Source organism: Barbus barbus (assembly GCF_936440315.1).
Source record: "Barbus barbus genome assembly, chromosome: 3".
Classification (NCBI taxonomy): domain Eukaryota; kingdom Metazoa; phylum Chordata; class Actinopteri; order Cypriniformes; family Cyprinidae; genus Barbus; species Barbus barbus.
Genome location: NC_136731.1, coordinates 7,858,422 through 7,871,120, shown reverse-complemented (window position 1 = coordinate 7,871,120; position 12,699 = coordinate 7,858,422). Strand labels below are relative to the sequence as shown.

The following is a 12,699-nucleotide window of genomic DNA, read 5'->3' as shown; positions in this document are numbered from 1 at the left end:
AGTCTCAAGTCAAATCCCAAGTCCTCAAAGAGTTAAAGTTAATGAGATAATTAAGTGACTAATTAAATGATGATTGAGCGTTAGTGATGAACACCTGCTGTTACTGAGAATTACAGAGGATCAGATGTTGATGTTTTATTAGTTAAAATGATGCCACCATCATGGAGATCAGTGTTTGCTTTAGTTGGGCTCTTGACCCTTGAGTTAGATCTCTCTCTGTAGCATTGCATCTGCTGTTGTAAAGCAGAGAGATCAGTGCTCTACAGGGATCAGATAGTCATCATGAGCTGGTTTGATTATCCGAAAAAACTTTTGTTTCCATGTTTCCAATCAATTCTTTGACACTACAGCATGCAAGCAAAGTGTTTCTCTAATTGTTACAGTGAACGAAATCTGTTATATTAAGAGATGACTGAGTAATGCTGAAGATAACTGACTTCAGAGAGTCACTGAAGTAGATTCTTACTCCAAGCTTCCCGATATCTGTCCTCTCAATCCCATGCTGTTCGACTCCAACCCTGGGCCGCAGCAGACCTCTATAAACAATGTGTAACAATTATATCCAGGTAATAAGCTGATCAATCAAATTAATGACAATTAATCATACACACATCAACATTTTCTGAAACTTTTTAAAAAAATGAAGTATGTGTCCCCACACTTTTACCTCTTTATGGTAAAAAACAACATTACATCAACAGTGCCACAAAAATACATGGTTTAATCTCACTTAAAGATGCATTAAACAATATTTGAAAAATGCTTTTGACCACAGCGTCGGACCGAGTCCCAAAACACACTTGCAGCCAATCAGCAGTAAGGGGCGTGTCTAGAGATGATAGAGAGAAGAGAGCGCTCAGTGAGAGCACAGGACGGATATTAGCAGATCGACTATAGAGAGAGAGAGATGGCAGATAAAAAAAGAGGAAAATATCGGAGGAACAAAACATTAAAAAGAAGGGTTACGATCAGGCAAGAGGTAGGACCCACACACACTACTACCAAACACTTAGTTACGTATCACTTGAGACAAACATCTGTTCTAACAAAGAAAGTTTGAGAGCTCCTTAAATGAGGTTCATGAATCTCCTACCTGGATGACTGAGGACTCAGAGGGATATGGCAGCTGTGGGGTCAAATTATGCTCCATCAAAGGCAGGAGATGCTCTTGGTCCAGACAGCTCCACACATACTGCGTCCAGACCACTGGGATCTGCAGCTTCTGGATGCTGCGCTGCCGGTTACTGCTCAGATCATTCACTAGCCACCAGAGGTCACTCATTCACCACACGGACTCATACACAGCTGTTCACAATGATCACGCCCACACCTGAGAACCATCTCGCAATCACCATCACCCAAACACACACTATGGCCGTTTCTCAATACCAAGTTCGCAGAGTCTGGACTTCCGTCCTTTCGAGTTTGGACTTGCCAAGTTCGACTCGGAAGAACGAACTCTCGAGGACGGGAGGACGAACTGAATTCTGGCTTATGGCCCGTATCAAGTCCGCACAAGTCACCTCTCGATGCATCCTCGGTAAAAGGGGCGGATCAAGAACACATCCGGGGATTTGAACTGGATTTGGCTAGATGTGAACTTTGAATTGGAACAGTACTTCGGCAGCGACTGATGACGTTTCACAAGTCCACAAGAACACAAGTACAGACAAGTACGCATATTGAGAAACGGCCTATATAAACCATGTACTTCCTCAGCATTGGGGCCGAGTATTGATCTGCATTTAGTGCTCACCTAGCGCTAGCTGCTTTACCGTGCCATTCCGTGTTTCTGTTTTGTTCCTGTAATTGTGTTAGCGTTTATCACTCATTCAGCGATAGCAACTTTACAGAGCCATTCTTATAGTCTTGTCTTGCCTTGTTTATCTTGCCGTGTCTGACCCTGCCCGTGTTTCCTGGATTTACCCCTTTGCCTTGCCGTTTGGACTGTGTTCGCTCCCCGTTTGGATTATTGCTTTCGTTTCTGGATTATCTCTCTGCCTTGCCCCTTTGGATACTGTTCGCCGATCGTCGACCCACGCTTGCTCCCCGGATTGCTCTCTCTTGCCTCTGCCATACCTGTTTGCTCTCTCCTGACCCTGCCTGTATGACCATGTTTTCTAATAAAGCTTTGCATATGGATCCGCACGTCTCACGTCTCGTCAGCCCCGTAACAGAATACTCGGCCATAAGAGGATCCAGCGGCTTTTCTAATAGACATTGGCCAGGTATGGACACTGCACTACTGTTGTTAACCCTCGAGCAGGGTTCAAGACTGCTCGAGGAATACATGCAAGAGTTTTTAGATCTCGCTTATTTTTCTGATCTGCCGGACTATGCACTAATAGACTTCTTTTGTGAGGGCATTAATCAGCCACTCAAACGACAGTTAATCCGTGAGGGTCCCCGTGCGTCACTCGCTCAATTTATGGACTGCGCTTTGCTGTGTGTGGGCTCTTCATTCACTGTGGGTGTCGCGGAGGAACGCAACACCGCACTCACTCGCAAAATGGCGGCAACAACAACACCCCTTCATGTCATTGCTGTCAAGCCAGAGCCTGCCCAGGTCTCCGCTGTCAAGCCAGAGCCTGCCATTAGACAAGTGTCATTAGAACATGCTATACATTTTTATTGTTTAAATTTAAATATTTATTTGATATTTCAAGGTTTGTATATTTATGAACACTAATTGTTACAGAAAATAGATTCTGATTCTGTTAAACATTACATTGTGTTCTTGTAAAGAATACTGTTATTAACTGTTGTAATAAATCTTCACTGTGAAGCAACACTTAGGCTTCTGTATTAGCACTGAACTGGAAATGATGATATTTTTGAAAAATACAATGCATTACAAGGCTGTAGAGAACAGTGCACTATTGCAGACTTATATACGGAGGTTTTAATGACATTATTTTAATATAGTCAGTCGGCCACTTAATAAATAAAGTATCAAATCCAAGTAATTACATGGTTTTATTGAACAAAGCTGTTAAAATGCATAATGTAATATGAATATAACCAACTTAACCCATTTAATCCCACAATAGTGACTTTAAAAAAAATCCCTAAAACCCTTACTGACTGATGTTGTAGTGCACTTCCTGCAAATATGGAGCAAATAAAGGGTCTCAGTTAAATATGTGCAGTGTCACATGATTAGTGCAGATTGTCACATGACCAGAGCAGAATCTTCAGAAGATGATGACTGCATCAAAGCTCCAAAACAAAAGGCTAGTAAAGTGTGTTAACATAAAGATATGACACAGATTTGTGGTACACATGATCTTTAGGGTGTCTAGTATTAATCTATGAATTCACATATATTCAGTTTTGTTGAGTGTGGTCATAGAATGAGTAAACATGTAGATGGTCACAATAGTGACCGCTGGGATAACAGTGAACTTAGGTATACAATAGAAATCAATTGCAGTTGCTAGTGACAATTACAATAAAATGTTGCAATGACAAAATATTGCACTCAATTAATACATTTTTTAAAATGTTACAAAAAATTTACAATAATGATTTTGTAATACTCGTAGTATTAATCTAAAAATTTGATGTTATATTTTACAAAAATTTACAATTTTGAAATGTGGTGATGGATGAATGTTTTAGTTTTTTTATCTCCATGTTCCTATTAATGTTGCATAAGGTTTTTTATGCATAATAGTAAATCTACACAGATAACACACACTGTTTTCCCAAATGAACGTTAAGCAACCCAAACTCCAGCAGATACTGAGGAAGAGTTTGTGAGATGCTTATAAATGATAACAGCGCAACACAAAGCGCGTCAGACTTTATATGCGTTCCCACATGAAACCCAAACCAACAGCACATGCGATAAAAGACTGAACAATATAATGCAAGCACTATCAAAGGTTTCACCACAAACTGAACTTTATACTGATATCGCGAGACCGCTTTTCACCTCAAGGTCAAATATCGCGAGATCTCGTGCGCTCAAAAGCCGGGAGAAACTATAATTATTAAAACACACAGCATTTTTCATTTTGCGTGAAAATATTGCTTTTATCGAAAACAAATATGAACACTAATTTCATATATACTGCCTTTTAACATTTCAAGTACCTTTTCATAAATATGGCTGTTTTCCAGGACTTGAATTTCAGAGTCAAATTGAAGCACTTTAAGCAGCTTGTAGGAACCCTGCCTGTCCGTCTCCTCAGTGGAGATTCAGAAACCACTTCATCATTAAATCAGTCACTAATACACTTTTATTACATCTGATCATCAGTTTACAATACAGATATTAAAGCAAACTTATTCATCTGTTTAAGATTCAGAACAGTATGTGTCTGATCTAGATTTATAACTTCTAGATGAAGAATGAAAAACTATTTAAATATGAATTAATACAAATGTAATGATGTGAGATTTGATGAGTTTGTGTGCATGTGAACATCAGAAAGAGGATTTACAGAGACTCTATCGTTTAATATCACACAGAGACACTGAGGAACCAGGATAATAAACCCTGAATCCAGCACAGAGGGGTTCAGTGAATGTGGTGTTGAATGTGTGTAAGTGTGTGAGTGTGTGTGTGTCAGAGACGCTGTAGAAGGACAGAGAGCCGGTCGACACGTCCACATACACTCCTGCTCTCTTAGAGGATGAACGGTCAGCAGGTATATCAGTGAAGTTATTATTGTGACAGACAGAGAATCCGTTATCAGAGCACTCCAGACTCCAGGATTTGTCATTGAATCCGAACATACAGTCATTACTCCCTCCTTTCCTGCTGATTCCTTTATATGACACTGATATAACAGCATCATCTCCGCTCCATTCAGTCTCCCAGTAACAGCGTCCAGTCAGACTCTCAACACTCAGAACCTGAGGAAACTCATCAAATCTCTCTGGATGATCAGGATACGGCTGACGATCTGACACACGTGTGATCTTCTTGTTCTGATCAGACAGAATGAGTCGAGTGTGTGCTGTGTTTGGATCCAGTGTGAGATCACAGGCGTCTGAACACAAGAAGAGAGAAACATCAAGAACAACACAACAGTGAAGATGTCTGTGTGTGTTTACAGCTAAAGTCCAAACTGTCCTCACTCTTCACAAATGTGTTCACTAATATAGTGAAAGCTGTTGAAGAGCGACTAGTGATTCAGATCTCACTAGCAGTGCTGATCCTAGACTTCTGGAGCCCAAACAAAACTCTGTGAAAAACCCTGTCAGGCCTAAAACAGTGCAGACTAGTGTTGTGTAAAGCAGCGCTTGTGGGTTTATCATGCACACAAGTCAAGTCAGCTTTATTTCTAGAACGCTTTCTACAGTACAGATTGTTTCAAAGCAGTAAACCAGGTTTGTGACGGGACATTTTTATCATCTACATTGAGCATTATTAATCAGCATTTTAAGAGCATTTAAAAATAAACATATAATTGTTTAAATTGGGGAAATTATTTGTAGATGACAAGGAAAGACAACAAAGTTTGAAATGACTAGTTATCTTTGTTTTCTGCTCATGATGAGAGTGTTTTGATTATTTGTTTTAAGCAAAATATAAAAATGCAGATTCAAGAAGAAAACTCTGAACCCCATTCAGTATCTTTCAGTCACATGACCTTCTGCCTTACATATGCATCTAAATATCAGAAATAATAATAATAGCTTGATAAAACATCTGATCTCATCAATATTCATATCTAATAGGGCTCAACCTCATTTTTAAATTTAAGAAAGGTGATCAGAAGCCACTGGTCTTTAGCTCTGAGGACCCAATATCCCGACTACTGCTGCTTTTTTTTTATTATTTTTATTTTATACAAAGCATTACTGGAGCTCACCTGGAAATAAGTATCTGTATATATATGTATTTATGTGTATATATACAGGGCTGGAATTGAGGGGGGATGTGGGGGGATCCCCCTGGTGGAAAAAATGATAAAAAGCGTCCCCTCTGTAAAACCACCATCCCCTTTGGGTTATTAATTTAGTGTATTACATAAAACGTATCATGCACATGAAATGTTAAAACTCTCTACTTATGATCATTTACGAACTAAATAACAGCGATTGGCCAATCAGAACTTGGTAACGTTACTGTAACAAGAAGCAATTTCAGCATTTTTCGCACAAAATGGTTCAATCGCAAGTTTTGAAGTTCTTTAAATTCTAATCAAAGAAAAATCATAGCTTCTCCTGTCTTCTTTTTTAAAGACATTCTCCTGACACAATGTTTGTGTGACTGTGAGGAACTGAGAGACGATAGGAGAGCTGACATTATCCAACTTTGAAGAAAAAAAACAGGTCTTGAGAGTCCAAAAGCATTCACTGCGTGATGAAGCCCATCAGAATACAGTTAGAACGCCCTTATAATTCCAGCAATGAAACAAAAAACACCCATGTATGAGTTATGTTTTTATATTCATTGCACAAGCGTTGTAGTTTTCTGTATATCAGCACACGTGCACGAGGCTGCAAACACTAATGTGCTGTGATTCAACGCTCCATTCACTTGTTTCCTTTCTATTGAATCTAATCGTTTGAACCACATCCAACTATTTTAGCAAACATCTGAATTATTATTGAAATATTACTTATGGAGGGCACTGTGTGTGTATGTGTATATATATATATATATATATATATATATATATATATATATATGTATATATATGTGAGTATATGTGTGTATATGTGTATATATATATATATATATATATATATGTGTATATGTGTGTATATGTGTGTATATATATGTGTATAACCCTAATGGTTAGAGTCGGACTCGTAATCCAAAGGTTGCGGGTTCGAGTCTCGGGCCGGCAGGGATTGTAGGTGGGGGGAGTGAATGTCCAGCGCTCTCTCCACCCTCAATACCACGACTGAGGTGCCCTTGAGCAAGGCACCGAACCCCCAACTGCTCCCCGGGCGCCGCAGCATAAATGGCTGCCCACTGCTCCGGGTGTGTGTTCACGGTGTGTGTGTGTGTGTGTGTGCATTTGTTCACTACTCACTGCTGTGTGTGTGCACTTGGATGGGTTAAACGCAGAGCACCAATTTCAAGTATGGGTCACCATACTTGACAATACGTCACGACTTTACTTTAATATCTATATACATATATATATTTTGTAATAAAAATAGAAGTGAACAATAGCCTTTAAAATGACTTAAAATACCTATATAATATGCAATATTTAGTTCAAATAAAGTATCAAAAGCAAGAAATCATATGGTTTTATTATAAACTGTTAAATACATAATGTATTATAAACAATAGAGCTAATGTATATTACACACTACAACAAAGGCCTGTTTTTACACATTACTGCGCGATCTAATCCTTGTTTAATATTGACCAAGCACCATTTCATTCAAATGTCCACTTAATCTTTAATATTTGGCCATTTCTTTAGGACAGAAATGCTACAGCTGCTGTAATTAAATGAATATGTGGACATCGAAACGTGTAAACTCAGAGTGAGGGTTTGAGCTTTTATTTTGAAATCACGATGTATTCTCCTGTGTTTGTGTAGATTTATAAATGATTTACCTCACAAATCTATGAAATATTAAAGTATATGTTGTGAAATAACATGAAACTGTATTTTAATGCCGCTATCATTATTTATGGTGTTGCATTTATTTAGTTTCTCAGTTTCTGACCAGAACGAGTCAGGAGAGGTTTCTGTGAGGATCACAAGAGTCTCTATAAACCACAACATCAAACGAGCTTCAGCTGAAGTTAACGAGCTGCTTATCTTTATTCAGATATCAATTTATATAGATTAGAATAATAATTATTATTATTTTGTGTGTGTGGCGCCCTCTATTGACCAGCCACCACAGAAATACATATGAACGTATTGATAATTAATGAGTACTGACACAAACTAAAAATGACATTTCATCAGTGGACTAATGTTAATTATTAATTAATTAATTGACTAAATAATTGACCATTTAAAATAATAGAAAAAACATTGCTCTTGTATTTTCTTCATGTTCTTGCTGCTTTTCTGTCATTTGTTTTTCTGCTCTGGACGGACAGTTTAGATTGGAAGCCATAGGTCTTGTTCGGTCTTCTGTTCACACTGAGATGCTGTTTTTGTGAAGACTGATCTTTTTGAAGACGTTCTCCCAAGTGGATGAAGGTGATAACAGTGTTTTGGTGTTGTAGTGTGGACTGTGAAACTGAGGTATCTGAAACACTGACGCATGTTTAGTCATGTGATGTGTATTGTACTGATAGATATCTGTGTTTATACCGGTATTGTGTCTGTTATGTGCTGTTCACTTTCACACTGTTGCTAAAGATATGTTACTTTGTTCACAGTCCAGTTAAATAAATATAATTTATTTAATTCTATTTATTAAAAGAAAGATATTTCCACGTGACTCTAAAGCTGAATCCACATATGATGTTTTATTAACAAGGTTCGGGAGGAGCACGATCAGATAATCAGTCTGGCCCAGGTGCAGCTCGTCAGCTAATCACCTTAACAAGCACATCAGGTGTATATATATATATATATATATATATATATATATATATATATATATATATATATATATATATATAGCCAACTCACCTCTGTTCTATGACAGTTTTCCAGCATCCCGCCTCCACCTCAACTCTGCACTCCAATCTAAATTTCATCCCATTCTTGGGATGAGGGGGGAGTTCTCTGGGTTCGGGCTCCATCGCGAACTCGGAGCCCTCCCTCCTGACAGCACGCCAAATATGCTTACTAATTGCTCAATCATATTATATGTTAGTACGAACTTGTGAAATTACTGTTCTGTTTACATTAAGTAGTAATTTGCTTATTAAATCATCTTTGAGAGTAAATTAGCCCCTGGTGCTGACCGACACTGCTAACTAAACCTTATAGACCTTATTAACCTGATAGAAAAACAATGAATGTCTATGAGATGAGATCAGTGATACACTCAAACAACAGTCTGTGTGTGTGTGTGTGTGTGTGTGTGTGTGTGTGTCTGTCAGAGTGTGTGTGTGTGTGTGTTTATATTCCTACACTTTCGCAGTCCTGCTGTCATCATGATCTCTCCTCCATGATCCACACTATAAACACACAAACACACATTAATGTAGGTCTGCATCATTCACACACACACACACACACACACACACACACACACACACACAAACACACACACACGTTCAGTATGTCAGTATTACGGTTTGACATACTTGAGTATCTGCAGCTTATAGTTTGGATCCTGCAGTTTGTGTTTGAGCAGCTGGACTCCTGATTGTCCTGGGTGATTGTAGCTCAGATCCAGCTCTCTCAGGTGTGAGGGGTTTGAACTCAGAGCTGAAGACAAATAACCACAGCCTTCCTCTGTCATCATACAGCCAGACAACCTACAGACACACAGTCAGGTCATCTACAGACACAGTCAGATCATCTACAGACACACACAGACAGATCATCTACAGACACACACAGTCAGATCATCTACAGACACACACAGACAGATCATCTACAGACACACATCAACACTGTGACCAGTTGACTGTAAATTATCTCTTAGATGTTGTTAATACCTCAGTATCTGCAGCTGACAGTTTGTACTCTTCAGTCCATCAGAAATAAACTTTACACCAGAGTCCTGCAGGTCATTGTTACTCAGATCCAGCTCTCTCAGGACACAGTTTGAGGATCGAAGAGCTGATGACAAACTCTCACAACACTGAGCAGTGAGATTACAGCCACCAAGACTGAAAGAGAGCAGAACACACACATCAACAGTTGAAACATCTACACACAGACAGATGATCTACAGACACACACACAGTCAGATCATCTACAGACACACATCAACATTGTGACCGGTTGACTGTAAATTATCTCTTAGATGTTGTTAATACCTCAGTATCTGCAGCTGACAGTTTGTACTCTTCAGTCCATCAGAAATAAACTTTATACCAGAGTCCTGCAGGTCATTGTTATTCAGATCCAGCTCTCTCAGGACACAGTTTGAGGTTTGAAGAGCTGATGACAAACTCTCACAACACTGAGCAGTGAGATTACAGCCAGCAAGACTGAAAGAGAGCAGAACACACAATCAACAGTCAGGTCATCTACAGACACACACACACACAGATAGATCATCTACAGACACACACAGTCAGGTCATCTACAGACACACACAGTCAGGTCATCTACAGACACACACAGTCAGGTCATCTACAGACACACACAGTCAGATCATCTACAGACACACACAGTCAGATCATCTACAGACACACACAGTCAGATCATCTACAGAAACACAGCCAGATCATCTACAGACACACAGAGACAGATCATCTACAGACACACACAGCCAGATCATCTACAGACACACAGAGACAGATCATCTACAGACACACACAGTCAGATCATCTACAGACACAGTCAGGTCATCTACAGACAGACACACAGTCAGATCATCTACAGACACACACAGTCAGATCATCTACAGACACATACAGAGAGATCATCTACAGACACACACAGTCAGATCATCTACAGACACAGTCAGATCATCTACAGACACACACACAGTCAGATCATCTACAGACACACACAGTCAGATCATCTACAGACACACAGCCAGATCATCTACAGACACACACAGACAGATCATCTACAGACACATATCAGATCATCTACAGACACAGACAGATCATCTACAGACACACATCGACATTGTGACCAGTTGACTGTAAATTATCTCTTAGATGTTGTTAATACCTCAGTATCTGCAGCTGACAGTTTATACTCTTCAGTCCATTAGAAATAAACTTTACACCAGAGTCCTGCAGGTGATTGTTACTCAGATCCAGCTCTCTCAGGACAGAGTTTGAGGATTGAAGAGCTGATGACAAACTCTTACAACGCTGAGGAGTGAGATTACAGCCAGCAAGACTGAAAGAGAGCAGAACACACACATCAACAGTTGAAACATCTACAGACACATACAGAGAGATCATCTACAGACACACACAGTCAGATCATCTACAGACACACATCAACATTGTGACCAGTTGACTGTAAATGATCTCTTATATGTTGTTAATACCTCAGTATCTGCAGCTGACAGTTTGGACTCTTCAGTCCGTCAGAAATAAACTTTACACCAGAGTCCTGCAGGTCATTGTTACTCAGGTCCAGCTCTCTCAGGACAGAGTTTGAGGATTGAAGAGCTGAAGACAAACTCTTACAACACTGAGGAGTGAGATTACAGCCAGAAAATCTGGAAGAGATTAAATACATTTTAAGAATTAACACACACAGTCAGATCATCTACAGACACACATCAACATTGTGACCAGTTGACTGTAAATTATCTCTTAGATGTTGTTAATACCTCAGTATCTGCAGCTGACAGTTTGGACTCTTCAGTCCATCAGAAATAAACTTTACACCAGAGTCCTGCAGGTCATTGTTACTCAGGTCCAGCTCTCTCAGGACACAGTTTGAGGTTTGAAGAGCTGAAGACAAACTCTCACAACACTGAGGAGTGAGATTACAGCCAGCAAGACTGAAAGAGAGCAGAACACACACATCAACAGTTGAAACATCTACAGACACACACAGTCAGATCATCTACAGACACATACAGAATATCTACAGACACACACACACACACACACACACACACACACACAGTCAGATCATCTACAGACACACACAGTCAGATCATCTACAGACACACACAGCCATATCATCTACAGACACATACAGAGAGATCATCTACAGACACACAGTCAGATCATCTACAGACACATACAGATCATCTACAGACACACACACACACACACACACACACACACACACACACACACACACACACACTCAGATCATCTACAGACACACACAGCCAGATCATCTACAGACACATACAGAGAGAGCATCTACAGACACACAGTCAGATCATCTACAGACACACACAGTCAGATCATCTACAGACACACAGTCAGATCATCTACAGACACATACAGAGAGATCATCTACAGACACAGTCAGATCATCTACAGACACACACAGTCAGATCATCTACAGACACATACAGAGAGATCATCTACAGACACACACAGTCAGATCATCTACAGACACACACAGTCAGATCATCTACAGACACAGTCAGATCATCTACAGACACAGTCAGATCATCTACAGACACACACAGTCAGATCATCTACAGTAACACATCAACATTGTGACCAGTTGACTGTAAATTATCTCTTATATGTTGTTAATACCTCAGTATCTGCAGCTGACAGTTTGGACTCTTCAGTCCATCAGAAATAAACTTTACACCAGAGTCCTGCAGGTGATTCTTACTCAGATCCAGCTTTCTCAGGACAGAGTTTGAGGATTGAAGAGCTGAAGACACAATTTCACAATGCTGATCTGAGAGATCACAGACAGAAAATCTGGAAGAGATTGAATACATTTTAAGAATTAACACAAACAGATAGATCATCTACAGACACAGATTAAATAAAATTTAAGAGTTTGCGTTAAAAATGTTTGCTTCATTTTCAAAGCCTTCCTTATATGTTATCAGAATCAGAATCAGAATCAGAAAGAGCTTTATTGCCAAGTGTGTTTGCACACACAAGGAATTTGTCTTGGTGTTATGAGCTACCAGTACAGAAAGTACAAACATAGTGCAGACAACATATAATTAAGGTGATAA

The 12,699-nt window shown here is 39.4% G+C and overlaps 1 protein-coding gene across 9 annotated transcripts in view; it reads right to left on the bottom strand.

The window, feature by feature from the left end:
• Positions 1–2,958: 2,958 nt before the first annotated feature.
• Positions 2,959–12,699, bottom strand: part of LOC306854985 (protein NLRC3-like) — a 48,618-nt gene continuing 38,877 nt past the window's right edge. For 2 of the 9 annotated variants that reach the window (XM_079393347.1, XM_079393348.1), the window contains exons 5-13: positions 12,260–12,433; positions 11,365–11,538; positions 11,077–11,250; positions 10,749–10,922; positions 9,881–10,054; positions 9,557–9,730; positions 9,200–9,373; positions 9,024–9,070; positions 2,959–5,000 (exon numbers count right to left, since the gene is read on the bottom strand). In XM_079393347.1, the coding sequence (XP_079249473.1) occupies positions 4,456–5,000; positions 9,024–9,070; positions 9,200–9,373; positions 9,557–9,730; positions 9,881–10,054; positions 10,749–10,922; positions 11,077–11,250; positions 11,365–11,538; positions 12,260–12,433 (1,810 nt within the window). In that variant the 3' untranslated portion in view covers positions 2,959–4,455. Of the gene's footprint in view, positions 5,001–8,635; positions 9,071–9,199; positions 9,374–9,556; positions 9,731–9,880; positions 10,055–10,748; positions 10,923–11,076; positions 11,251–11,364; positions 11,539–12,259; positions 12,434–12,699 lie in introns of those variants that run through there. The other 7 variants (XR_013782889.1, XM_079393349.1, XM_079393353.1 and 4 more) reach the window with 7 other exon arrangements.